The following is a 27,826-nucleotide window of genomic DNA, read 5'->3' as shown; positions in this document are numbered from 1 at the left end:
ACCGGAGTGAGGGCGGGTTGACTGAACCTGCCACTCCCCGTTCAGGCCTTTACGCCACGGGAGCGCGCCTGCGCTCCTGTTACGCGCTTACTACCAACAGGCAGGGAATTCATGGGAGGAAGTAACTGAGATTCGGACACGAACAACAACTCCACACGGTGCCAGAAACGACAGTTAGCTCTAAATGAGATGCAAAAACTTAATCTCTGTTTCCCCCAGATGGACTAGAAGCGCCGGGTCTGCGCAGATGGAGGCGGCGAGAAGTTTGCTGTTTGTCGGGGCCGTACTGCTCGGAGTGACGGGCGCTTCAGGCAGAGAAGGTGGGTAACTTTCAGCGCTTTCCCCCTGTCAATAATGCCTCCGCCGTCGGCAAAATAGACCCACGGAGCTTCGGGAAGATGGCACTGGAGTGTGCTGGCTGTAATTTTAGGAAATGCTGGAGGTTTTTTTCTGGTCCGGAGGACTACATTCCTCCGTGACTCCTCAGCCGGGTCCTCTCTGCTCTCCTGGGATTTATGAAGGGCTGCTTATGAGGAAAAATCACACCTGTCACAAAACAGCCTCGCTTTAGATTTACAGTTTGGACCAAAATAATAATAATTAAAAAAAAGATTCAAAAACTAAATAAACAAATATCTCCAATCTTGTAACACGTTGACTTGCTCAAATAAACACAGAGCAGAGACTCAGGTAAGAAATATGAGAACCTGCTTTACAGCTTTGCGACACAACTGACTTGTGCACTGCAGGCGGACGGTTCGTGGCTTTGCTGTAAACACAAACAAAAACAAGACACTAAACAGGCAGTGCATTGTGGGCCAAGGATCATGACGATGTCAATTATTCACTCCTGGCTCTAAAAGGGAGACATTGTGCGATAGAGGGGCCACTTGTCACACTTGGAGCTTGAGTACATGCCAGTAAAACAAGAGCTAACTGGAAGGTGCAAACGAGCTGCAAATCATATTTTTGCTTGTTTTTCATTTTATTATAGGTTTTGGGGGGATAATAATAATTTATAATATTAAATAATATATATATTTAATGCTTGATCTGATGGTCAGTCTGTACTTGGGCTATTTAGTTTGTTAACTGAGAAAATGATTGATAGTGCAGATTAATGGGTGCATATGACCCTTTATAGATCGATTTTAGGTGTATTTGGGGAGATCAATAACCCCCAGCCAGCTGCTTTTAAAAGCAGTTTTATTGGCACATGCTAATGGCAAAAATGAATCTGAACTCAATAACAATTTATTCTGCAGTGCTCACTTTATTGACATGCAGCTGTTGGCTTTCATTGATGTGCACAAAATAAAGAAAGAGCCCCCTTTGGGGTTTTTCATTCATGTCAGCCTCAGAACAAAAATGACTAATGTAAGTACAAACAACTGTCTGTTTTATTAGCTGCTCTCTCTCTCTCACTCACACACACACACACACACACACACACACACACACACACACACACACACACACACACACACACACACACACAAACAAAGCCTTTAGTCACAGGTGAAGTGATTTTCATCTATGACTGCATTGTTGGTGGGAACTGGTTGGTGCACTTTACTCAATCTGTGAAGCATCAGTTCAGGGCAAGCGCTCCGACTGGCTCCAGAGTGAATCTCAGCTGTCTTACTTTCAGTTATGAAGTATTGTAAAAGTGTTATATCACGCACACACTCTTTCACCTCCCCGTCCCCGTGCCTGTGTGTGTGTCTGTGTTCAGTGGCCTTTCTATCCATAGAGTTCGTGCCCTTGTCACACTCCAGTGAAGCTCACTGTGTGGCGATTAAGTCTTACTGAACTGGCCTCAGTGATCAGCTAACTCAGCCTGCTGTGACTCACCAGTCTAGACCGCGTGTTAGTGATCTAACTCACTCGGAGAGGAGAGTGGGACCACCGGAGAGCCATTGTTGCCGTCCTCCGGGGAGACTTTCAGCCTCTTCTTCTGTTTATCTTCTCTTCACCCGGCTTTTAGTGGGAAAAACCTCTGAGGAAATAAAGTGTTAGATCTGTGAATCTGCACATCTTACATCAGTGTGACACTCAGAAATACTGCTGACATCTTCTAAACTCTCAGTATTTAAACGATTGCCTCAGCTACCTTGTTTGTGTTAGCAGAATGAAATCATGGGGAAATAATTAAAAAACAAACGTGTTATTTTCACTATTTATTAACTTCCCTGTAATTCATAAGAGGTCTGTAATAGTGATACTCAACTTGCGGCTCACAGGCCAAATCAGGCTCGGCATAGGGTGCTGGCCAGCTCTCTATAAAACTAAAGAGGTTGCAGTTATTTTTAATGTAGTGTAAACTTTCAAAGCATCCATAACTAAAATGCAGTGGCATCTCGCGAGCGCGGTGAAATAATTATGCATCACAAGGGCCAAAAAGCCCTTCCAACAAGGCCATTCATTTGAAAATAACTGATTTAAAAGAAAGGAGTTTGCTCTTTTTACTGCCCATTCATTCAATCTGATAAATATTATAAATATAAAAAAAATTCTGCCTATTAAACGACCTTTAGTTTGATGTGTTGTTTGTAAAAGTGCCCTCTAGGTAAAGCATGTAACGTATCCCATGTCTGCAGGACGTTGGAATTAAGGAGGTATGGGTAAAAATGCCCGATTCAAACCCTCGATTCCAAACTTAGAAACAAAGAACCGTCTTGTATTTTCAGTACAATATAAACAAAAACCATAACATGTTTTTCAGGGTAATTTCTGAGCATCATAAAATAAGGAGTTGATGAGAGAGATCATTCAAATGAAAACTAGCACAAAATTGCTAACTGTGAAGCTAGCACATTCATCCTTAATGGAGAAGTAATTATATTTTGGAGTGGTGTGTGCAGGTGGGCGACAGATCAAAGGCAAAACCCGAATGTGCATTGGGAGGAAAGACTAATTCAAATGCTGCCACAGAGGTGCACCGCATGCTTACTATTGACCATTTGCAGCACGCGCGTGCTTTAAATGTCACTTCCACACGAGCCTCTCGGGACCAGCTGAATGTTTTTGTGAAGCAACTTTAGGATGATTAATGAACCTATGCACAATGTTATCTTCAAGCTATGAAACCCGAGTTACAAGCCCTTGAAGTACATAGGGATGGGTTGAAGTTTGCCTGCATTTTCAAGCCCTCATGACTTCAGCAAGTAGACACATTCATTTAAGCTCTGCAGCCTAGTTCATTTTAGAGTGCGTCCATCTAGAGACAAATTGCATTTCTTGGTGATGGGTGGCCGGTCAAAACGAATTAAAGTACCTAAATTTTGATATTGGGTTCATCCTCTGGCTGTGAATCATTCTGGTTCGAAATAATTTGCGATTAATTTTTTTTCTAAGTGTTTATTTGCAAATCTTTCAAATTCTCCTCTAAGGGAGTGACGTGGGAACGTGATCTAGACACTTCTGAATATCTAAATGTTTTGAAAGTAATTTAAGTATTTTTTTTTTTTAAATGCTGGATTTTACGGGGTTCCACTGGTGGCTCTATAGTGATGTGATTTACCTGACTAATGAACAAAATATCCCAGTTTGATCCCGGGAGGGGACACTGATCCCTTTGGGGATATGTCAGGAAGGACATTGGGCATTTAAAAAAAAGTCAGATCCGGCATGTAGAGCTACCATCTGTGGTGACTGCTTGTAAATAAAGGAGCAGCTGAAAGCAGCTCAAGCTGGATTTTGTTACACTTGAACCTGTAGAAGATTTAGGACAGACGTGTTGGACCAACATCAGGAATAATGATGCTTGAACGCTCCAGCAGATTTCCAGAGACCTGGGAGAAACTGTCAGTGACTTTTCCTTTAATTTGTCATAAAACCCTTCTGGAATTCTAACAAAGAGTAACTGATTTGTACACAGCACTGTGTACACTATGTTAATAATGAAATGTATCCCATTCAATTTATCGATCAGTTATCCTTCTGTGGAACTCCTTCATTAACAGCACTTATCTTTTAGCCTTTTATTTGAAAATAATAGCAGAAATCGACTTCTTGATATTTATTTAGGCCAGTTTTGAATGGAAGATGTCCTAATTTTCCCTCCTCCTTATTCCAGCGCTCTAATCCAGACTCCTTCCTTTATGTGGTTAATGTGTAGAAAGAGGTCGGGACACTCTGAGATGTGGCGGTGCGTTCGTGTTTTGGTGGTTTTAGTCTGTGGCGGCGTGAGTGTACGAGGAGTTCGTGGCTCCAGCGCAGCACAGAGCCTGTTCTGCTTGTCTGTTGAGCAATACCTGTTTTTTTTCTTTCTCGACCGCAGAGTGAAGCGGTAGAAAGAATGCGCTGTGGGGAGGCTGGGAGAAATGTGGAGTTTATGCAAGACGCGTTGCTAAGGATTAGGGCTGCGGTGCAATCAGGGCTGCCGTGTGAAAAATCTGAGCGAAAGTCCCGCTGGATCAGATCGCTCTGTTTGCAGAACTTTGGAGGATCTAATCCATTAGACGAGAGCACGAGGAGCAGGCTTTTCCGCTGTGATTCAGCCCTGTTCCCGCAACAGCGGCGGCAGCATCGCGTTCCTGTTGCTACACACACACACACACACACACTGGTAAACACACACGCACCTCCACACACTCCCTGTGCTAACTGGCATGCAGCCACACACAGGTGTGGCTTCAAGCTGGCTTTCAGTTTTCAGTCTCAAGCAGCCCGTTTGTACAAACACACACCGCAGCCTCTCAGGAAGCCTGATTCAGATCAAATCAGGAGTGATTTCTTACACACCGGCAGTACTTCGTGTTCTCTCACTTTCCTTAGAGCTGAAACAACAAGTGCTGACATTTTAAATATCTTGCACTTCAAGTTATAAAACCTCCTCTGACTATATAAAAAGTGTTTGGATTGCTTGGCCACATGCACTTAAAAGTCCTGCAGTACTAACTGCATTCACAGGAATGCCACGTACTGTGTGTTGTTACAGGGACTGGACGATCAACTTTCTGTTCAATCAATCTTCACCAGCTGATTCACCAGCTCAGCAGTGTTATCTTTTTATGTGCTAACGACAGCCTTGGCCGGGGTTCGCTGTGTTTTCTAACTGCCCATCCGTACGCACGTCACTCTCCGGCATTCCCAAGAAGCCGATAACCGTTTGAGGAAGTTTCTATAAACTGGGCGCAAAGTTCACTTGGACTCAAGGATGCACTGATTAGAATATGGCAGTCAAAGGTCACTGCGATCCAACAAAACATCTTTTTTTCTTTCTTTTGTTTTGGTTGTAACTCCAAAACTACTGTGCACAGTGACATCATACTGTCCAGACTTGCCCATCTGCTGGCTTCCTTCCTTTCATCACTACATTTGTGTTAAGTCTCGATGGAGGTGGACTTAACTAATGTTTGGCATACCACAGAGCTCAAGGTGGTAATACTAGTTTTCTAAAGTCAGAACTGGTAAACAAGCTGCTGTGCTGAAACTGCTAGTGGCGGTTAACCATGAAGTAAACAACGTGTAAAAGACAAAGTTGTTATTTCCACCACGTTTCACATGTTAACCTGACAGCAACTCTATCTTTAACAGGTTGTCCCCTAAGTGCGAGGCTTGTTTGACGTATACAGACACCTTAAGCATGCTTTGAGATTAATCTGCTATGCTAAACTGCTGTTACACAAATTAGGACATGTTAACAAACCTAAAAGTAGTTGGATGGATTTAAACAAGCAAAGGTAGAGTCACTGGCATGTAGAGCGTTGTTTTCCATTTTCCTGTCAGTATTCATGTTTACCTGTGCGCAATTTCAGTCCGATCATGTTGTGTATTTACATGCATCGACGGTTTGAACAGAGGAAGTCATCAGTTTCTCTCCTGTCTCGTGTGTTTGCCTTTTGCGTCATTTATCTTTTTCAAATGGACCCACGCTGTGTTGTCGTTGTGTTGACATATAGCAGGCATTCGCAGTAAGGATAAGGTACCTGTCCATACACACTGATTCGATTGAGGTCGGTATAACCCACCTGTGTCAATTGAAAGGAAATTTTGGTCCAAAGGAGCGTTATCAGGTCATTGTGTTCACATGAAGCATTTTTATATCATTCAGACTTTTATTCCAGTTATTAGTGTCCTTGTAATCATGGCTAATGACTGAGCTGTGAGCAGATATGGAGCTAATGTGATTTATCTTACCCTTTTGAGAATAGTTGCTGAGCTCCTCTCCTATTATAAATGTATAAACACTGGACACTTCATTACATCTTGCTATTACCAGCTGGACTTCCTTTTGCTTTCAGCACTGCTGTAATTCTTTGTGGCATAGATTCAACAAGGTGCCGGAAATGTTCCTCAGAGATTTTGTTCCATATCGACATGATAGCATCACGCAGCTGCTGTAGATATTTTGGCTACACGGCTATCTAATGATGTGAACCTCTTTCACCACCATGTCCTGAATGTTTTGGGATCTAGTGGCTCTGGAGGCCATTTAAGTACAGCGATCTAATTGGTCATGGTCAAGAAACCAGTTTGAGATGATTTGAGCTTTGTGACATGGTGTTTTATCCTGCTGCAAGCAGCCGTCAGAAGATGTGGTCATAAAGGGATGGCAACAATACTCAGACAGGCTATGGAGTGTAAGCGATGCTCACATGGTGACCCAAAGAAAATGTCCCCTAGAGCAGGGCGACATGACCAAAAATATTTATCACAATATACATTTGAAAATTTGCGATAACGATATAACTGACGATATAATTGACACGAGACAAAATACTTTACAACTCCTCAACTGTCAAAAAACCCCCCCCGTCAATGTATTTTCACTTACACAAGCAGCTTTTTTAAGTGCATTAAAGTTATATAAAAAATTTGCAGTGCAAATGCAAATTCCTTGCTGACAGTTTAACCAAAAGGCATTTCCAGTGGAAACTGGCCGACATATCCTCAGCATAACCATGTATAATATCCACAAAACTTAAAAAGAGGTTACACACACACAATACTGTAATATTATGTTGAAGCACAGTACATATCACTCCGCGAGGCTCCTGACTACGATGGCTGTAATGCTCCGACAATCCATCAAGCGGTGCGGGTCCGTAGCTTAGCAAAGTCGTACTGAAACATTTGACAGATTTGCGAGCGCCGTGTACATAAAACTGTTTCGAGGTCAGTAAACACAACCAGAGTTCATACATAAGGCACACGGGATTATAAGGGGCACTGTCGATTTTCAGAAAAATCAAAGGATTTATTTTCCAAAAAACACGGTAATAACGACGGCCCGCTAGCATGCTCTACCAAAAATAGTGCTTTGTTGTGTATCTGACGGACGAAAGCTAAACCAGTCCCACACCACTGAAGTTGCAGCATTTTTACAAACCAATTCTGGTTCATCCGTTTCATTCAACGATCCACTTTCGCTCTTCTCATTCTGCGTCGCTGCCATGTGCGTATGTAAACAAAGGCACTGCGCATGTGCTTTTTACCCATATTCCATCGCGATATTTCATTTTCTTATCGTTGCCCAACATACACCGGTATTACCGTGAACGGTATGATATGGCCCAGCCCTAATATCCCCACACCGCCTGAACTGGTGGTACAAGCCTGTCTCCACTCTTGTCAAGTTCTGGTGTGGCTGTGAGAGCTGTAGCCTCAGTTGCCAGTTCTTAGCTGACAAAAAGGGCACGCAGTGCGGTCTTCTGCTTCAGGTTGGATGTTTTATGCATTCAGAGACGCTCTTCTGCGTACCTTGGTTGTAACGAGTGGTTATTTCAGTTACTGTTGCTTTCCTATAAAAAAACAAAACAGTTTGACTTCTGGCTCTGATAAAACACTTCCTCCACTAGATATAGTCTCGATTTTGAACCACTCTGTGTAAATCCTACTGATAGTAGATCAGCAGTTTCTGAAGTACTCAAACCAACAACCAGGCTCATTTAAATCATCTTTCTTTCCCATTGTGATGCTCAGTTTGAACTACATGCCTAAATGCATTGAATTGCTCCTGCTGTGTATGTGTATATATCTGTGTATCCATGCTGATTGTAACTTTGAGGGGTGGCATTATTCAGGTGAATGTATTGAAGATTATAACATAATAGCACAGTTGAATCTATGGTTTCCATCATGCTTACGTAACAGGGTGTAGTTCAGACAAACTGGGTTTCAAATAAATCTGTGTGCACAGATTTGACTTAAATGTTACAGAGGGATATGTCAGTTACACTGTGTACTTATCCAGATATAGCACTGCTGAGGTTTCCATGGCTTCAACTGTAGTGCAGCTGCAGCTGTTTTAACAACAGAACTAATTAGAAATATCCGGCGGGTAATTACATCGCAGGGCTTCATTTAAATGATGTCCAAAATGCATCAACAGCTGTCTGCAGCGCTTCACTACTGAGTGAGCGCGTGAACAAGTGGGCAGTGGGAGAACAGGCATGGTCTCAGATAATCGGGATCCTTTTAGCCTCTGTAATTTGTGACCGTAATTAATTTAGACTGGAGAGAGCGTGAGTAGGGTCAGAACTCAGAGAAACAGACGGGAATGTAGGAAAAATACCTCCCTCGCTGTTGTTGCTCTCTAGCAAAACACCTGAGCAGTGGAAGTTTCCAGTGGCAAATTGGCATTACATGCTGTGCAGCAGGCAGCATTAATGCGTGTACACGTGACACGGCGCGCAATCACCTTGTGAACTGGAAGGTCACAGGTCACCGATGTAGCTTTGATCAAAACTCGGTGCCAGTCACCACAACATCCCCCTTTTACTGGGAAAATCCAAAACTGTGTGTGTCATCTTCTAGCTATGCAACCACACACCTTTCTATTAAATTGCACTTCCCCAGAGGATGATTGCAGTTGAGCAACAGCTCAGACTCTGAGAGAATTTAAAAGACACGAGTGATCAGAGAGGATGTGAGGACAATTTCTTTGATAACTGCTTAGATAAACCTTTGAAGAGGCAGGAAGTGAACTTCGAATGGGGAAAGTAAAGTTAGCGTCTTGACCGCGGGCAGGCTGAGTAACGTGAGCGATAAAAGGGAAAGTATTTTAGGCCGGGAGCTCCTCACAAGTCCACGCACACACAGGCGTTGCTGAGAGACTTTTGGAGAGCAAACAATGAGGGAATAAAGGGAGAGGAAACTGAGGACGGGCTTTACGCACACTTTTCAGAAACGGATAATGTGCTCTGTTGAGCTCTCTGTTACAGCACATTTCCCTAATCCCCAAAGCCGGAGACATCCAGCTTTTTGTTTTTTGTCACACTCTGGGAAAGCTGTTTGTGTTTTAGAAGTTCTGTCTTATTGAAAATGATTAAAATGCCAGAGGATGAGAGTACATCTCCACTCTTGGCTTGACTTCCAAAACTATTTTCCATGATGACATAATTGAAGGAGTCGGCGATTAGTCATTTGATTTGTTATTTGACACAAGTGGCAGAGGCTGGGTGTGTATTTTTGGCAGCCGCACGGTTAATCATAGACACATTTACTGCAGTAGCTCGCTGTCTTTATTAATGCTTCAGTACTTCTTTAGCTGAGTTGCAGGAGGGGTAATATGGGTCTGTGCGCTCCGCCATCTCCAGGAAACTTTACACGTGGCAGACGCACACACATGATAAGACGTATCTCCCGAAGTCTGCTGGTAACCTCACTGTGTCATGAAAATCGGCCTTGTCCCGGCTGCCAGGACTTCCCGTTCTTCCTGTGGTGTGCCTGCTTCTGTGCTTTCCAAAATGGCAGGGAGAGAGATGGCTCAGTAGTGAGGTTGGGGGGCTTCAATGAAGAAAAGTGGGTTGACTGTTGAGGGGCTGCTGGAAAGGAGCCAAGGGAAGTCATTTATAACTTCGAGAGAGGAGGGACTGTTCACCGTGTGACTGCTTGTTAAGGCACGAGAGCTATGTGTCTGCAAATGCCCCTGTGAATTATAATGCTGTATGACCCCCGAATTCAATTCTGTGTGTGACCCACTGAAGGGAATCTGCTGCCAGGGGAAAATATATCATATATGTATACTAAGACGCAGACGGAGGCTGTGCATGCGGCTCGTATTTCTATTTAGGCTGCTTGTGAATAGATGGAGTCAAGTTATGTGGAGTCCAAGCCTTACATTCATTACCACGTAGGTGTCTGTACACATGAAAAAAGGAACCAAAAAAGAAAGGACTGTTGTAAACGTTTACATTGAGATGTCCAAAAAAACCTCAACATTATTAAAGCAGTGTGTGATCGTCTTGAGAGAGAACAGAACAAAAGAAGCCAACATCCATAAAAGAGCTTTGCATGTCCCTCAAGAAGCCAGGAGAACTATTCCTGTAGACTACTTAAAGAAATGACAAGAAAGCTTGACCTAGAGAGTTCAGGCTGTATTGACTTGCATTGACTTTCGAGCTTGTTAGAATTGTACAACCTCTGTTTTTCCTTATTATACTGCACTGCATGTGTTTGCCCATCTTCCAATTTTCCAAGTGAAATAAAAATAAATGAAGGTTGGCTCACAGCTTTTGCAGACTACTGTATGTCATTTAGTTTTTTGTAGGGATGATATTTTAACCCATAAAATGCAAGAATTCTGCCGAATGAAAAGTTGAATGGCTTCATTCATTAAAGAAACTAAATGTTGCATTGAAGAAAAGTGGTTTTTTGTTTCTATATACTGTAGGTTGTAGTTCTTGACAGGTCATATAAATTGCCACTTTGTTTCTTTGCCTTGCAGTCTGTCGGGGTACAGACATGAAGCTGGCCCTGCCCTCCAGCCTGGAAAACCACTATGAGACTCTGAGGCTGCTTTACACCGGTTGCCAGGTTGTTCATGGAAACTTGGAGATTACACACCTCCATGGAAACCCTGACCTCTCCTTCCTGCAGGTATAGTTTGAATGGAAACGCAAAGAAAATGTTAATACAGTTAATAAGCTTGGTTAGCTCCAGTGTTCCTCACCTTTGTCTCTCTTCATCTCTTCTTCACCAGGGGATTGTGGAGGTACAGGGTTATGTACTTGTTGCTCATGTTTCTGTGAGCCTGTTGCCCTTAGACAGCCTTCGGATCATAAGAGGCAGCCAGTTGTACAACTCCAGCTACGCGCTGGCTGTGCTGGCTAACACTCACGCCGGTCAGGGGCTGAGGACGCTCCGGCTACGTAGCCTCACAGGTCAGACATTTTCCTCAAATCCGGCGTAATTTGATGTGACAAGTTTGGAGCTCAGACTCATTTTCTTATCCTCAGCCGCCAGCTTTAAAACACTGAAGTGTTTCACTGGAAGATTGGTCAGAACAGAGGCCCGTTTCTCTCAGCATCTGTTGTCTTCTATAAGTTGTGGAGTCACTTTTATGTATTATCTGTCCTGCAGAGATCCTGCTGGGTGCAGTGTATATTTGGGGGAACCCCCAGCTGTGCTTCCCAGACCCCCAGAACATCAATTTGACGGACATCTTGGATGAGCAGAATGGCCGTGCCAAGGAACACCGACTGCAGCCTCGGCCTCCTAACTGTGAGCAGCTGACTGACTCTAATAGTGAACAAAGAGAAACACCATGCAGCGATTTGTCGATGTCATAAAGTCATTTTACATGTCAGATGTTTCCTGGTTGGGAGCATATGTTGATCTAAAACCCGTGTATAGCTTTCAGCACTGATGGTTAGGGCTGCTCAATTAATCGAATTTTAATCACGATTACGATCTGGGCTTTCAACGATCATTAAAAATGACTGAGCCGATTATTAGCCCCTCCCTCATTTATCCGCGACACCTTAAAGGCCGGTCCGTGAAAATATTGTCGGGTGCAAAAAAGGTTGGAGACCGCTGATTAAGAGGACCCGAGGGAAGCCCGGAAAGCTAAACAGAAGTTATTTGGAGAGGAGAGTGACTGCCGCTGGTTGAAAAGAGAGGTAAAAAAAAACTTCAGTGGTGTTGCACACTATTTTATATTATTTTTTAAAGTCATTGTTAACCCTTTAAAGCCGGTCAGAGCAGCACGCTCCGTGTTGTGTAACTATTTTTAAATCCCTGTAGAACCGGAACTGTGTAAGCTAGCGCAATAATTTGTTTTGCATATGAAACCGGAGGAGTTGTACTTACATCTGATGCCATCAGCTTGTCCTCGGTCACAGTTTCCTTCCACATAAAGCTTTGCAAAAATTGCATAAAAAGCGCTTGCAGGAACAAAAACACAATATTCCAGAAACACGCTTTGCCGTTCCTATCAGCTGTTCGTAACACTTCCCACAGTGAAACAGACGTCAGCGGAAACTGTCGCATGTCCGCAATTTCCCGGCCGAAACCGGAAGTGACGTCATTTTCGCGGAAATTGTAGTTTTTTACTTGTAGGCCTTAAAAGCCTATACTGGTCACGTTTGACCTTTCTGAATAGTTGCTGGGATGCTTAGAACTCAAATTGCACTGCTGGAAATAGTTTATTTTGATGCTGTTTTCTTTGCAAATTTGCATCATAGGATTGTTTTTTCGTTTTTCCTGCAGTATATAAAAATTGGTGTATCTCCAAAATAAAACTATGAAGACACTCAAAATAAATTTCCTGTTGTTGTAAACTATTTTTTGCAACTTTTTTGTATTTAAAGTTTTGAGGGATAAACCTCTTAAATTTCTCCAAGTAGAAATACATGTAAAAAACAAAAACGATTTTCAATTTTTTTTGTAGTTTATTGCACTTTTTTGCAATTAATGTAGTTACTATGGACTTAATGCATACATATTATTAAAATATGGGCTATAACAGTTGCATAGCAAATTGAAATGCTCCCACAAACGGCACTACAACATGTAAAAAAAATAATATAAGCTCTGGTGGACTTGGTTCTATAGTAGGTCTTAAAGGGTTAAATAAATATCGTCAAATAATCGAGATCTCAATTTCAGTGAAAATAATCGTGATTATCATTTTTGCCATAATCGAGCAGCCCTACTGATGGTGCCTTTCCAGATGTGTAAAGGCGTCATCATTACGTTGAGGAGCATTATTCCAAAATCTTTCCACATTTTGAAGACACAGTTTTTTGCAGATTAGTGAACCTCGGCCGGTCTTTATTCCTGAGAAACTCCTCTCCTCTCTTTTTATACCCAGTCATGTTAGTGATCTGTTGCCAGTTAACCTCATTAGTTGCAAAATGTTCCTCCAGCTGTTTTTTTTTTTTTTTGTTTGTTTTTTTTGCTTGCTTTTCCAGCTTTTTGTTGCTCTGTCCCAATTTTTCGAGACATGTTGTTGCCACCAGCTTCAAAATATTTTTTCATCAAATAGTAAAATGCCTCAGTTTAAACATTTGATGTGTTTTCTTTGTCCCACTGGGGATAAAATGTGGGTTTGTGAGATCATTGCATTCTGATTTTATTTTACATTCTAGCGCTGTGTCCCAGCAATTTTGGAAGTGGGTTTATAAATCCTAATGTGGGCAAAAATCGTTTATGTTGGTTTTGGATACTTTACATAGATTTCTTTTATAGAGTTTGACCTTCCAGCAAACGGCTCTCATGAACCGTACTGGTGCCTTACATAACCATGGATCAGCCAGCATGTCTGCATGCTCTTGAATCTTTGTCTTTCTTGTAAAATTGTGGCTCAGCTTTCCCTGGTTTTTATTTCTGGCTTTCTTCTGGTGCAGGTCCAAGTTGTTCGCCTGCATGTGGGAAAAGATGCTGGGGAGAGACTCCTCAGGATTGCCAAACTCGTGAGTTAAAATCACACACACAGTCATGTCATGTAGTTTTATGTAGACAAAAGCAGAACAGATGAAGTTTTGCTGAAAGGGTGTGTGTGTGTGTGTGTGTGTGTGTGTGTGTGTGTGTGTGTGTGTGTGTGTGTGTGTGTGTGTGTGTGTGTGTGTGTGTGTGTGTGTGTGTGTGTGTGTTTAAAGTGACCCGAGCTAAATGTGCGTCTGGCTGCCAGCGGTGTAAAGGTCCTCTACCCAACGACTGCTGTCACCTGCAGTGTGCAGCTGGATGCACTGGACCCAAAGACTCAGACTGTCTGGTAAACAGTCCTGTTGTTTTTGTTTTCTTATCTACAGTGTAATCTCCTTTTTTCCTTTTCCTTACTGGAGAAACATGTTTCCTCCTTCCTCTCTGCAGGCTTGTCGTCACTTCAACGACAGCGGTGTATGTAAAGAGAACTGTCCACTGCCCACCACCTATGACCCCGTCACGTTTCAGTCCCAATCCAACCCACATGGGAAGTTTAACTTTGGAGCGACCTGTGTCAAGACGTGTCCTTGTAAGAGTTTGCCTTAAAAAAAAAAATCTGCTTAACCAAGAAAGCTGTCACACGCTCGCTGATTTTTTTATTTTTTTAAATCCCTGCCTCCCATCTTGGACACTTTGTCTCCTGCCCTGTAGATAACTATCTGGCGTTGGAAGTGGCCTGTACTTTATCTTGCCCCCCAAACAACCAGGAAGTTGTCGTCACCCAACCTGACGGGACGGAGACGCAGAAATGTGATAAGTGTGAAGGAGACTGTCCCAAAGGTGAGGTAGTCATTCTGTTTTCTCCTGGGAAATATCATTCTGTTTACAAACACACGCACACAGTGGCAGCTTTATTAGATTTACCTGCTAATTAGTGTGAATAAAAACATCCACTTGGAAGCGGAAGATGGTTCTAGATTTGAGTTAACTCGACAAATCGGAATGAGGTTCAGTAATCTGGTCCGCCTGTCTGTTCATGTCGTTAGTTTAGCTTGTTAGTTTCTCTGTCACCTTTATAACCTTGCTAGCATAATTCTCCTGTCTCTGCTTCCTCATACCAAGCCTCCAGGATCTATGGTGCTCATTTTCATCTTCATATTTTTATTCTTGGATTCTCCTGGAGCGGCTTTGCATGATTCAATGCTCGCAATAATTTTTAGTTATTTTATAATGGACCTTGGTGCAACCGTTCAGCTCACCCACTGTCTGAAAACAAGTTGTTATGGCTCCTGTTTTTCTGATTCACTGCCCATCGTAAACAGATTTAAAGATTTGAACAGCAGGTCGGTCCGGTCTGTGTGCAGGTGACGACAGTATCCACTCTCACTGACATCATACCAAGCCAAGAGCAGAAAAACTAAGTGTTCAGAGCTGGTTGAATGTTATTGTATACAGTACTGCTCAAAAAACTTCACATTGTCAATAAATCACCGCTGCTATTTCCAGTTTTCATAGCAAAACATAAGTAAATGAGGGGTGGTTTAAGGCTTTGTTCCTTTAATGCAGTGCAAATCTGTTTCATTCAGCAATGATCACGTCCTAGTTCATGTTGCTGGGTGATTATTAGTCATTGTTGTTGTTAAACTTTAGTCTAATTAGAAATACTGCTTCCAGAAAAGCTCTGGTTTGGTTTAACGTCTGTTGTTGTTTTGTTTTTTTTCCCCTTCCTGGTTGGTATCATAGTGTGTTTCGGCCCGAGTACAGACAACAATGGTGTCACCGACAGCAGCAGCAGCATCGCCGTAGTAACGCCTTCCAATGTGGAGGAGTTCAACAAGTGCACGAAGATTTTCGGTAGCCTGGCCTTCCGCTCTGAGAGCTTCTCATGGTGAGAGACTTTTACATTTTTAGAAACGTGTAAAATTCAGTAAAGACAACAAGCAGCTTGACACCAGAGACTTTATTCCGCCACAGCGCCACATCCCTCCCATTCAGCACTTCAAATATTTAATTTTGCAGCAACAACTTGTACACAATCCTTTTGCCGCCCGAGCCTATCCCTGCACATGTAACCAGACCGGCTTTAAACTCAAGTGTTTTTGACGTTGTGTCAACAGAGGACAAAACTGCTCCAATTTGTTTCTACACCAGTGTCATTCAAGAGCATTTCAAATAATGTAGCGAAATACCAACAGTTAATACAAAGCTTGTAGGTTTGCTTACATGACTTGTAACTTGCTGAGGTTGAGATACTACATGTTGATAAAATTCCCCGACAGCTGATTTAAGTGAACGCGTGTGTGGTTTCTGATGTATTGTTGAGGGTTGTCAATGTTAGTGTGTTAGTGTGATCTGAACCTGCACAAACAGGCTTGCATTCAGCATATTCCTCCTATTTCCTCCTATTTCCTCCTGTGGATTGAATCTGTATCTCTGACTCAAGATCACCCAGACACATCGTCTCCATGACTTGTGTGGACTGGCGAAGGCATTTCTCACAAAATCCAAGCTTAACCTGGAGGAGATATTAATATTGAGGACAAGCCAAGAGAAAATGAAATTGTTCCCAATAATCAAAGTGGCTTTTAAGTCTTACTTAAATCTTACGCTGTCCAGGGATCCTGCGAAGAACACCTCAGGCCTGACTTTGGAGCAGCTGAGTGCCTTCAGGACTCTGGAGGAGATCACAGGTACCACAGTGTTTGTTAAACCCTATGTGAGCTTTTTATTAAGTAACATTTTATCTGTTTCTCACACCGAAGTCTCCTCAGTTGGAATGTTTTCATCACCTCTGTGTGATCTTTAAACTTGCAGGTTATCTCTACATTGATGCCTGGCCAGAACAGTGGACCAACCTCAGTGTGTTTGAGAACCTGAAGGTGATCAGAGGCACGATGCTCTACAAGTAAGACTTCTTAAAACTGCTTGTCTGTTGCTCTGCATGCTCTCCACTATTTCCCTTGTCATCCTGTTTGCACAATATGCCTGTTGTGTAACCATACTCAATCCACTTTACTGCAGTGTTTTGTTTTGTTTTCCCTTCTGTGGTGATTTTATTATCAGCTTTATTATCAATAAACTTACCAACGAGCTGGAAACAAACATTAGGTGTGCCTGCTAAGCGCATTTTTCTTCTCATGCAAGTGAGCACGATGGAAACGTGGATAAAAAAGTCAACTAAATGAAGAATAATAGTAAGTTTAAGTAATTTAAAGAATCAATAAACTCCACTTCACCATCCGGATCGTCTATATGTGCCTTGAACAGCTCTCCTGTAGTATTAAGATCGTTATATAGATGCAGCACGTTTAATTTTCTTTCCATGCGGTGCGTCACTACATGCCAATGTGTCCACCCAACACTGTGTCTTTGTTTGTGTTCAGTTTTTTTCGACTGTTTCTGCTTCAGTTGAGGCAGTCTGTTCATTTTCAGGGTAATAAATGCTAATTATTAGCTAGCACTGCTGCCCTGCTGGCCAGTGTCTTAAACTAGGTCACAGTTAGCACCATCTGATCACCGTGCTGGTGACGTGTATAACGTTACGATCAATGTTCTCCAGGTGGAAGCGACCAATCACATTTTTGTGGAGGGAGTATGAGCAAGACAGGCTGTATAACACATGGTTGATGCTGAGAAAGAGTCTGTTTTAATGCAGCTTTTAGCTAAAGCTAAAAAAATTCCAACCGACAACTGTTTTATTATTTTCGATTGAAACGAATGTCTGAAAATGTTAGCTCCGCATTCACTTTTGGTTTCACACTGACCTCGGTCTCCATGGCCTCCGTTTGATCCCTTCATCCACGACAAGTGCGACTTCATGTGGACTTTGTCACTCAGCAGTTTGGCGACAGGACAGGACAAGTCATGCTTGAGTACTTTTTTCCTCCCACTTGGAAGTCTTTTTTTTCCATTTTACACAGTTTTACAAACATGGAACATGATGTCAGGGACTTAAACAGATTAATAACATCATCCAAAGCCATCGAATACACTGCAGGAAAATATTTCTATCAGAGCTTTTACACTTGGATTATAAGCTGTTCTGAATCTTGTTATAACAAACCCATTTTCCCCCCACTGTTAATCTCCTTGACTCTTAGTTTGAAGAGTCAAAGCCATCTTATCCATTGATTGTTCTAGGAAAAGGTCGATGTTTGGTGGTGTCTTCTGAAGCCAGCATTTTTTTTCCCTTTTTTACCAGCAGTCTAGAAGTCTACAGATGTTTTAAGGAATGTTTTGTGGATCCCGGGACAGAAATGTAGCATCCACTTTTATATCCAAAACCTCTGAATGGAAGGGCAGGATCAGAATATGTGGGCACGGTGTGGCATCATAAATTTCTCAATAAACTTTGTATTTTTTCCAGACTTGTACTCATCAGTGAACAACTGAATAATTCCTTATACATTCTCCATGTGGGAGAATTTTGCACTTGGATTTCTCAGGTTTTACACTGTAGGGCAGTTGTAGTGACAGTGCTGGAGCCACATTGATATGATGCTCTGCTTTGAGTCCCTCCAAAATGACCAAGATCCTTACTCTGCTCCGAAGAGCCCAAACGCTGTTTGTAAGAAGCTTGTTTTCACAGAAAGATACCGGGTTACAGCTGTGTCTCTTTTGCTGTTTGCTTCTTACACTCTTCTTTATTTAAAGCTTTGTTTACCACTCTTCATCTTCTCCCTCTCCATCCATTCAGGGGTGTGTTTTCACTGGCCATCCAGAATCTGCAAATCGAGTCTCTCGGGTTGCGGTCGCTGCGCAGCGTCAGTGGAGGTTTGGTCTTGATTTACAACAACACACAGCTGTGCTACACCAACTCACTGCCATGGCAGAATCTCCTCCATCCCACCCAGGGTCCGCACCGCATCGTCAGCCACAACCAGGACCCTGCAGTCTGTGGTAAGTAAAGCCACAGACCTTTTAGTCGTGCAGCTGTCTTAAGCTTTTTTTTTTTTTTTTTTTTGTGGTCTAATGCAGTAAAAAAACTACAGGGTGAATCATGCTGCATTGTCTCTATGTTTTCAGAGAAAGAGGGGAATGTTTGTCACCCCCTTTGTAAGGCGGGCTGTTGGGGTCCGGGGCCCAGCCAGTGCGTGTCCTGCCAAACTTTCCAACGTGGCACCGAGTGTGTAGAGCAGTGTGATCTCTATCAGGGGTAAGAAGGTTTGCGTGCGTTTGTAGAGGTGTGGCAAAACTAAATCAATGCGAAAACAACTGATAATGTTCTGTAATTGTTCAGTGTACTATTTGTTTTATTTGTAATAATTCCCAGAACTAGTTCCCCAGTAAATATATCAGAAAAACTAATGATGTTTAGTTTTCAGATTAAAAACGTTTAATTTAACGTGTGCCTTGAAGCAATTTAGGATCTATTATCTGCGATAACGGTGTGTTTGAGTTTGATATGACGTGCATACATGCACATACAAAAGCAAATGCAAGATGGCAGAGCAAATGAGAAAACACACTGGGCTGTATACATGCGCACAAAATGAACCCAGTACAACCATTAGATGGTACATTTGCTTAGTTAGGAATTTACATCTGCTAAGTGCCTGGAAAAAGCAGGCTTAAAGTAAAATGCTCAAACATCTAATTACAGTCTCTTTTAGTAAGACTCAAACAACAGAGGTTATTATTATTATTATTATTATTATTATTATTATTATTATTATTATTATAATACACTCCAAATTAAGCTAGTGATTTTGTTATTTACAACGCAACCAAATGCAAAATCATACCCTGCTCTCTTGCCTATTTTGCCTTGAATTGGATCGGATTTAAAAAGTTATCACCACACTATGGCTTTAGTCATCGCGACCATAACCTAACAAGGAAAGTAGAAATGTTATGTGTTTAGTTTCATAGAGTTTCTAAATAAAAAGATTAACAAATCTAACTGATTAAAGACATCATAGCCGTAAATACCTCTGAGGTCACCGTAGTATGGAGTGAGTGGCGTGCCCTATATATTGCTCTACAACATATAAATGCTTTTATCAAATAAAAGCAGTAATACATGGAATATTCGGGAATTCATACATACAATTTCTATCTAGGTGTTAAATTAACATGTTTAATGTTGTTTCTTCAATGTAAAGCAGAACAAAAGTGTAAAAATTTAATTATTTTGAATCTGTGATGGAAATTGTATCCTGGACTGGAAATTTACAGTCCAGCATGATGTGATGTTTGCAGAAAGTTGGCAAAAATTCATACGATACTTCACGATTGTCTATAGAAGAAGAAGAAATGTCGTTGAGCTCATCGGGTTACTTGCAGCTGGCGTCTGTTTCTGAAGTTGTGTCTTCTCAGGATGGTGTCAGATGCTTCAGATAAATGCATTTAATTTAATCCTGGGATGTTACCTTACGTGCATCTTGTGCTTGCTTTGCAGGCCCGTACGTGAATACATAGATGGATCTAAGTGTGTTGCCTGTGATCCACAGTGTCGACCCCTCAATGGCTCAGAGTCCTGCCACGGGCCGGTAAGAAACATAGACCAAAGTGTAATACGGCTAGATAGGATTTCTAACTCCTTAAACCTCCATTTGGAGCTCAAAAGTACTTGTATATGACAGTTTATTTAACCTGGAGATGTATCGTTTGTATGAATAAATACAAGTTTATGAGGTTCTGTTTTCCTTTTTCACTTTTCTCAAGATGCATGTGGCATCACTGCAGGATGCATATTCTCATTGCATAGCTTGTTTTTGATGGTGCATTGTAGAGCTGAGATTACTGAAGCCTTTTTACACAGGGATAATGTTGCTTGCACCTTGCTTGCTTTAAAATAAATTATACTTTAAGCTATTTCTAATTACAAAAGTTCTTAAAGTGGTCTAATTTTAGCTTAAATTGAATCCTTTTAGCTGCTGTGGTGCTGTAAGTAGGATGTCGACGTCACACTGGGCTGTAGAAACTCTGTTATTTTTTTTATGTTAAATAAAAAAAATAAACATTGTTAAATATCGCTCTGTTTGCGTCTCAGGGTGCTCAACATTGCACGGAGTGTCGGAATTTCCAGGACGGCGAGTATTGCGTGGATCGGTGTCCCAGTGGCGTCAAGGGCGATCTGCATACTGTGTGGAAATACAGCAATGCCACGGGACACTGTCTGCCATGCAAGACCAACTGCACGCCACCGTGAGTGACGCCACATTTAAGCCCCAACTCACACACACATACACAAGCACGCAGTGAGACTGACTTCACAGACGGTGCTTTTCTCTTCCAGCTGCACTGTGAAGGATGAACGAGGCTGCCCCATTGATACCAGGACAGGGTGAGCGCACTAAACAACTTATTTCCGTTAGCTTTTCTGGGAGCTGTTACAAATTGAACTTCGATTTTTATGGATGGGCGCAGCGTTAAACTTTCTGTGTCTGTGTAGACCTGGCACGTCCATCGCGGCTGCAGTAGGTGGGGTGGTGCTCTTCATTATCCTGCTGGCTCTGCTGGTCTTTTACTTGAGGAGACAGAAGAAGCTAAAGAGGAAGGAGACAATGAGGAGGATCCTGCAGGAGCACGAGGTGAGGGACGACGTGCCAAATTAAAATGTGTGTTTTGCTCTAGCGTGGAGTCTTTATCTGCTATTTTCCTCCTTCACATGCAGCTGGTGGAGCCTTTGACGCCGAGTGGTGCTTCACCCAATCAAGCTCAGATGCGTATATTGAAAGAGACCGAGCTGAAAAAACTCAGGGTGCTGGGTTCGGGGGCCTTTGGCACTGTTTACAAGGTATGGTCATCACGCACATCCATAACCACGTTATGTGCTGTTTGTTCAGAGGGTGGTGAGCTTTGTTCGAGATGATTTTGATTACTGTTTCAGGGAATTTGGGCTCCTGATGGGGAAAATGTGAAAATCCCAGTGGCGATTAAGGTTTTGCGTGAGAACACCTCACCAAAAGCCAACAAAGAAATCCTCGATGTGAGTATAAGCCAGGCAGAAAACCTTGAGGAGTTACAGTGGACGGAACTGAAGTTCACACGCTCATTACATCTGCTCTCTCTGCTTCCAGGAGGCATATGTGATGGCGGGCGTTGCCAGCCCGTACGTGTGTCGTCTCCTGGGGATTTGTCTCACCTCTACTGTGCAGCTGGTCACTCAGCTGATGCCGTACGGCTGCCTCCTCGACTACGTCAGAGAGAACAAGGACCGCATTGGTTCGCAGTTCCTACTCAACTGGTGTGTCCAGATTGCCAAGGTACAAAAACAGGAAACAAGGTGTTGCATTTCTGTTTTCATGCTTGTACTTGTGTGACCGCTTGCAGTGATATAAGCGGAAGTATATTTTGTTCATTTCTCTCTTATCTTACTTGTCTTTTCATATTTGATGTGGTTCCAGTTTGTTTATTTGTGGACACATGTAGGGTGATGGATCTGTGTGTTGGTGTATGTGTGTGTTGGTGTAGGGGATGAGTTACCTGGAGGAGGTTCGTTTGGTCCACAGAGATTTGGCAGCCCGCAATGTCCTGGTGAAGAACCCGAATCACGTGAAGATCACCGACTTTGGTCTGGCCCGTCTGCTCGATATAGACGAGACGGAGTATCACGCCGATGGAGGGAAGGTGAGATGGAAGCTGTGACTTGCAGAGCATGTTCTCTGCGGGCGTTAAGGATTTTGTTTGTTTAAAAATGCTCTGGAAATCTGTGTTTCCAGGTGCCAATCAAATGGATGGCCTTGGAGTCTATCCTGCACAGGAAGTTTACTCACCAGAGTGATGTATGGAGCTACGGTAGGCATCAACCAGGGCTAGGAATTTTAAATTGATCCTTTTCTTATGAATAAATCATCAGAAAAATCTTATCAAATACATTGAAGTTTAAATGTGAACCAAAATAGATTTGCAAGCAAGTAAAGTAGGATTTTGATTAAAATGTGAATCCAGAAATGATGTTTGCTGTTTGAGCCGAATCATATGGGTGGGACTTGCGTATGCTGAGAGTTGTAAGAAGCATCTCCATTGGCCAGTCTTAGCACTGGTTCATGTAGATGGCTTTTGTTTAACAATCTGTGGTTTTGTAATGGCTTAAAAGGATCCAAATTAGCTGATAGAGGGACATAAAAAAATGCAATTGGCATGAATGCCTGTTCAGACATAAAGTTTTTGCCGTTACTAAGCTAGGTCTTCTCCAAAGATTCTATTCCTTGTTGGCCAGCTAAGGATTTTGCCCACAGACAGTATAAAGCGAAAAAGGCTAGACAATTAATTTTGTCAAGGGGCCACGTGGGTCTGTTGTGTAGCACCCAGTTGGCCCGGCCCTCCACAACAGTACTATTTCTCATGGACCCAGATTCTGGGTTGGAAAAATTAATCCAGTGCAAAGTCCCTTAAACCTGCAGTCTGTCTGAAGGCTATCAGATGGCAATAGCTGGTCACAAAAAGACTTCTGGTTGTGTAGAAGTCTATAGGAAAATGTAAACCGTTTCCTTCTGTTTTATGTTCTTTGTTATCCATTTCAGGTTGCATTCGATAGTCTAGGCTGTGCTAACAAGTTAGTGCTAACTAGTTGGATGAAAGATGAAATGTTTCTCCCACAGAATCAACTTTTTGGGATAGCCTAACTATTGTTTTACATCTAGTCATCTTAGCATAAGTGTGTAAAGTAGCATCTCTGCCATAAAATCTTCCGCCATGATCAGTGTTGCCAACTTAGTGACTTTGTCGCTATATTTAGCGAGTTTTCAGACCCCATAGCGACTTTTTTTAAAAAGTCGCTAAAAAAAGACGTGAAAGCGCGTATCGCTTTTACTCTCAACAAGCAGCGGGTGCTGTAACGCAGTCAGTTCTTCTTTTACTCTTTTACTCTTATGCTGTTTTGTGGATCACAAGGTTTAAAACTACTTATAAACACACACACAAAGTAAATCCACCAGAGTGCCTATTTCGGGTCACTTTTGCCGATCCAAGCCCGGGTAAAGGAGCAGGGTTGGAATTGTGACATAAAAAAAAACAATAATTGCTAAAAGAAATGTAATTTGTAGTTCTAAATAAACTCTAAATGCATTTAGGACGTTTTTTACTCACTTTATGTCTCTTCCACGATGTTATTTCTCTCTCCAACAACATAGGTTACAATTAGATTAGCATGACCAATTATGCAAATTAGGCGATGACGTCATGTAGCGCCTTCTAGCGACTTTTAGGACAGCCAATAGCGATTTTCCTTACTGAGGAGTTGGCAACACTGGCCATGATCCAGATACCTCAGTACTCGAATGCAGGAACTTTGAGAATGACATCACTCTTGAGTTGGCGCATTCCAGGAAAAGAGAGGAAAAACAGGACTTTTTTGGTTCTTAGCAAAGATAGAGCTGTTCAGGTATCACTAGCAATACAACATAATGCTGTTTTCTTGTAAATAAAAAATCTTACTGTCTTCAAAGTTTTTAAACAGCTAGTTAGCACAGCCTAGAGTTATCCGTCCTAATTTCTGTTTTGTATCAAACTAGTTAGCTTAGCCATGTGTGTTGTAAGGTAGCATTTTTTCCCTATATGAAACACGAAAAAAAAAGAATCTAATAACACTAGCATTAACAATAAACTCGTCTCACATTTACATACAGGTAGTTATTACAGTCTAATGCTAAGTAGCGCTAAATAGCCTAACTTCCATTTTAAATTGAGCTAAATACATTAGCATAAAGGAGTGGGAAATTTGTAGAGTAGCATTTTGCTACATGCTACATTAAATAAAAATAAAAACACGCCTTGACATAACTGCTGTTATGATTTGGCTCTATATAAATAAAACTGAATTGATCTTCGTCGTGCTTTATTGTGGCTTGTCGGTGGTGTGAAAAGTACACTCACTGGCTAACAAGGTGTCAATCACAACAGTTAGATCTACCCTGAAATTCTCATCAAAGGGTATGATGCATGATGTCAAAGTATCTTATTTGCATAAATCTAGTTGAGACTGGCCAAGAGAGGTTCTTGTATGATTGAGTGTTGGTCTCACCCATAGACTAAGCTTAACAGCAATCCAAAGTGTTTAACTTAAATTTTAACCATAAATATATTTCTTAAAACATTTAGAGTTCAGTGTTTCCATAGTTTTTCTTGAATGCATAATGGTTTTAAAACTAACTTCATTCACAGATAACTTGGTTTAAATCCTTATAGGTGATTTGTATTTTAGAGTAAATGTTGCGTTGTTGTTATTTAATTGCAGGGGTAACTGTCTGGGAGCTGATGACGTTTGGCTCTAAGCCCTACGACACGATTCCAGCAAGAGATATCCCAGAGGTTTTAGAGGGGGGCGAGCGGCTTCCCCAACCCCTTATCTGCACCATTGATGTCTACATGATCATGGTCAAATGTCAGTACCTCTCACTGCAGCAGTGATTTTTGCATTTTGTCTATGTTGTGATGTTGCCAAGATTTAAGCATTTAATGTATTTCCTGGTTAAAAACTGCAAATGAATCTGACTTTTATACACGTTGTAGTTTATTTCCCCGTCTGTCAAAGGATTTAATGTTGTTGAAGTGTTCAGTTAACCATTGTTTGGTTGGCAGGTTGGATGATTGATCCTGAGAGCAGGCCGAGATTCAAAGGCCTGGTCAATGATTTTAGTGCCATGGCTAGAGATCCTACTCGCTATGTAGTTATTCAGGTATGTAAATGTTTTACTCATGCTGTTAATGTTTTACTGTGTGCGTGTGCGTGTGTGTGTGTGTGTGAGAGAGAGAGCGGGACTGATAGTTATTGTGTCCATACTATAAAATTATTTATCTAAAACTGCTACTTTTTAGATGTGGTTACCTTTTAAAGAGTGACACTTTTAATTCCATCCAAATAAATAAAGATGTACATTCCTAGAATGTTTTGGGTTTTTTATCCTATGTTGTTCTTTCATCGTCTTTCAGAATGATGAAGAGATGAGCAAGTGCAGCCCAGTGGACAGTGAGTTTTACAGGATGCTTCTGAGGGAAGATGAAAATATTGGGGAAATGATCCTGGATCCTGAGGAGTACCTGGTGCCAAATACAAGGAAAGGGGACGAGCCCCAGGCCAATGGACTATCCAGACACCAGTCATACAGGGTCAGTGGGGTGGGAGGGGGGTGGGTAATTTTGTCTTTGTCTATTTTATATAACTATATGTATCTATATCTATCATACATAGATAGATATATGTTCTTTTTGATTGGTCCATTTGCTGGCTTTAATCACAGACAGACAGAATTTACCTGTTATGTGATGACAGTTGTACATGTTGGCTCTTACATCTCAAGTTTTACTTGATAGATCCCCTTCCACTGAGCACTATTTGGCAAGCTGTGGCATTAAATTTCCGTATTTCTATTAAATCTCAAATTTCACCAGCGCTATAACGTGTTACAGTAAATTTTCTGCATGTCAGAATGAGAAAACTATGCACGTTGATGACTTTTTCTGCTTTCTGGCAAAGCTCCATCTGCAGTGTGTCAGTTGCAGACTTTCGAGTTAATAAATATCTGAAATTGACTCTGCTCGATTATGTGCTCTGCAGCAACGTGTACCGCAGGTTCCAAATTGTGATTAATGTAGCGAACGACTTTAAGGGTAGGTGTCCTATATTCATGCAGCATTGTGGCTGCTTCTCTGTTGCTTGTAACATTATACAAAGACGCCCTTTATAGCTACGGTTTCTAGCTATTAAAATTAGAAACTGTAACTCGCTATTAAAAATAATTTAGCAGAGGCAGGGACACACAGATCAGAGGGTGGGGAATCCCCACCCCCAGATCAGATCAGTCTAAGATAATTTTCCTAATTTATTCTGGAGTGACAGATGAGAAGTTTTTAAGAGAGTGTCCATCATTCAGCATGTGTGACATAAGAATTAAGAGTCCTGCTTTAATGTCTGTGTGTTTGAAATAACTCATGAATTGTCTGTTTAATAAATGATGAAACCGATATGAACATATATTTGAAGATTTATATATATTATATGAGCAGTAAGTACCTGGTACTGTGTGAGAGTGCGACTTTTTCTGTTAACATGCTGTCATGTCGTACATTCCCAATATCTTAAAGGGTGGTTGTTTTTCTTTCCAGCAGAGCAGAGATCATAGCTTAGATATGGACCCTTCCAACACTGCTGGGCCTCGGAACCTTCACTCCTCCCTGACTGGAATCAGCCACGCCCAGTACCCAACCTTAACAATGGGAGCGAGCGCCTCTAACAGTGTGTGGCCTCAGTATCCAATGCTGGCTCGCAGCACCTCAGCTGGAGGTCAGTCTGACTCTGTCTTCCTGGATGCACCTACAGACAGCCACTCCTTGGCACCAGCCAGCCCCGGACGCTACAGCAAAGACCCCACTTTCCCCAACGGGAGCAAGGATGACCTAGAAACTGATGGGTGGAATGGTTTTCCCCATCCTTATCTTCACCACTCACTACCCCGGCGGAGTCACGCCATTCAAAATCATCCCCTGCCAGGTGAATCGTGGTCTTCATAAAGAAGGAAATGTCCGTAACTCTGATTATGTTCTGACTTTTCTTCTTCTATTCACCTTCTCAGAGTACGTCAACCAAGAAATTCAGGATCTCAGGCCAGGGTTCCCTGAGCGGCCCAGCACACTGCCTCGAAAATCCAGAATAGACCGCCGGCTTCCTAACGGCTTAAGTTCAGGTCACAGTGTGGAAAACCCAGGGTATTTGATCCCAGTGAACTCCACCTCTCCGGCCTTTGACAACCCATACTATCTGGACCTCGGGCCCAAGGTGATTCCCGGGGCTGTGGCGGGGGACGGCCCAGCAGGACTGGAAAGCAACGGAGGAGTAACCAGACATATGAACGGTTTTGTGACACCGACTGCAGAAAATCCAGAATACTTAGGATTAGCAGACACTTGGAGTGGGCATACTTGAGGATAGGGATGGTGAGACTATAAAGGAGACACAGACGGAGTCTCACTGAGGGAAACTGGAGAGTGGGAAGATGAACATTTACATAGCAAAAATAAGGGGAGCTGCGAACGTGCAACTGGAATCTTCTCACTCTGTCTGGAGAAGCAGCGGCATCCGAACTGATCGAGGTTGTCCCTAAATGCCACGTTATTAGTACCCAGTTGTAACACGCATGGACTCAACACAGTGTAGCATTCAAGTGGTGCCTGTGGCACCATTTGTATTCATGTCTTCCTCTAAACAATCTGTGACTGTTAACTGCCAAAAAGAAGTTTTTTCTTCTTTTGTAAATAACACCATAAACAAAAGAGTTCAAGAAGGTTA

At 42.1% G+C, this 27,826-nt stretch overlaps 1 protein-coding gene across 2 annotated transcripts; it reads left to right on the top strand.

The window, feature by feature from the left end:
- Nucleotides 1–50: 50 nt before the first annotated feature.
- On the top strand, nucleotides 51–27,826 carry erbb2 (erb-b2 receptor tyrosine kinase 2). Of its 2 annotated transcripts, none has more exons than XM_026163000.2 (27): nucleotides 51–320; nucleotides 10,676–10,827; nucleotides 10,931–11,111; nucleotides 11,311–11,451; nucleotides 13,578–13,643; nucleotides 13,830–13,945; nucleotides 14,044–14,185; nucleotides 14,308–14,436; nucleotides 15,340–15,484; nucleotides 16,213–16,286; nucleotides 16,411–16,501; nucleotides 18,293–18,495; nucleotides 18,622–18,751; nucleotides 19,997–20,087; nucleotides 20,591–20,745; nucleotides 20,837–20,884; nucleotides 20,993–21,131; nucleotides 21,215–21,337; nucleotides 21,431–21,529; nucleotides 21,621–21,806; nucleotides 22,015–22,170; nucleotides 22,263–22,338; nucleotides 24,779–24,925; nucleotides 25,123–25,220; nucleotides 25,474–25,650; nucleotides 26,647–27,031; nucleotides 27,114–27,826. In XM_026163000.2, the coding sequence occupies exons 1-27, from the start codon at nucleotides 185–187 to the stop codon at nucleotides 27,461–27,463; spliced, it is 3,936 nt and encodes a 1,311-aa protein (XP_026018785.2). In that variant the 5' UTR covers nucleotides 51–184; the 3' UTR covers nucleotides 27,464–27,826. The 2 variants fall into 2 exon arrangements, with proteins under 2 accessions (XP_026018785.2, XP_026018786.2); XM_026163001.2 differs by having other exon boundaries at nucleotides 54–320; nucleotides 26,650–27,031.

Source organism: Astatotilapia calliptera, chromosome 8 (assembly GCF_964374335.1).
Source record: "Astatotilapia calliptera chromosome 8, fAstCal68.1, whole genome shotgun sequence".
In the NCBI taxonomy this organism is placed as follows: Eukaryota; Metazoa; Chordata; class Actinopteri; order Cichliformes; family Cichlidae; genus Astatotilapia; species Astatotilapia calliptera.
The sequence above is the reverse complement of the archived record's forward strand: the minus strand, read 5'-3'. Positions and strand labels throughout refer to the sequence as shown.

Excerpts from the sequence above, each read along its gene's own strand:
- erbb2 (XM_026163000.2), top strand. The coding sequence starts at position 185 with ATGAGATGCAAAAACTTAATCTCTGTTTCCCCCAGATGGACTAGAAGC. Across the intron at positions 321-10,675 it reads GGGCGCTTCAGGCAGAGAAG|TCTGTCGGGGTACAGACATG; the intron begins GTGGGTAACTTT and ends TTTGCCTTGCAG. Across the intron at positions 22,339-24,778 it reads GAGTGATGTATGGAGCTACG|GGGTAACTGTCTGGGAGCTG; the intron begins GTAGGCATCAAC and ends ATTTAATTGCAG.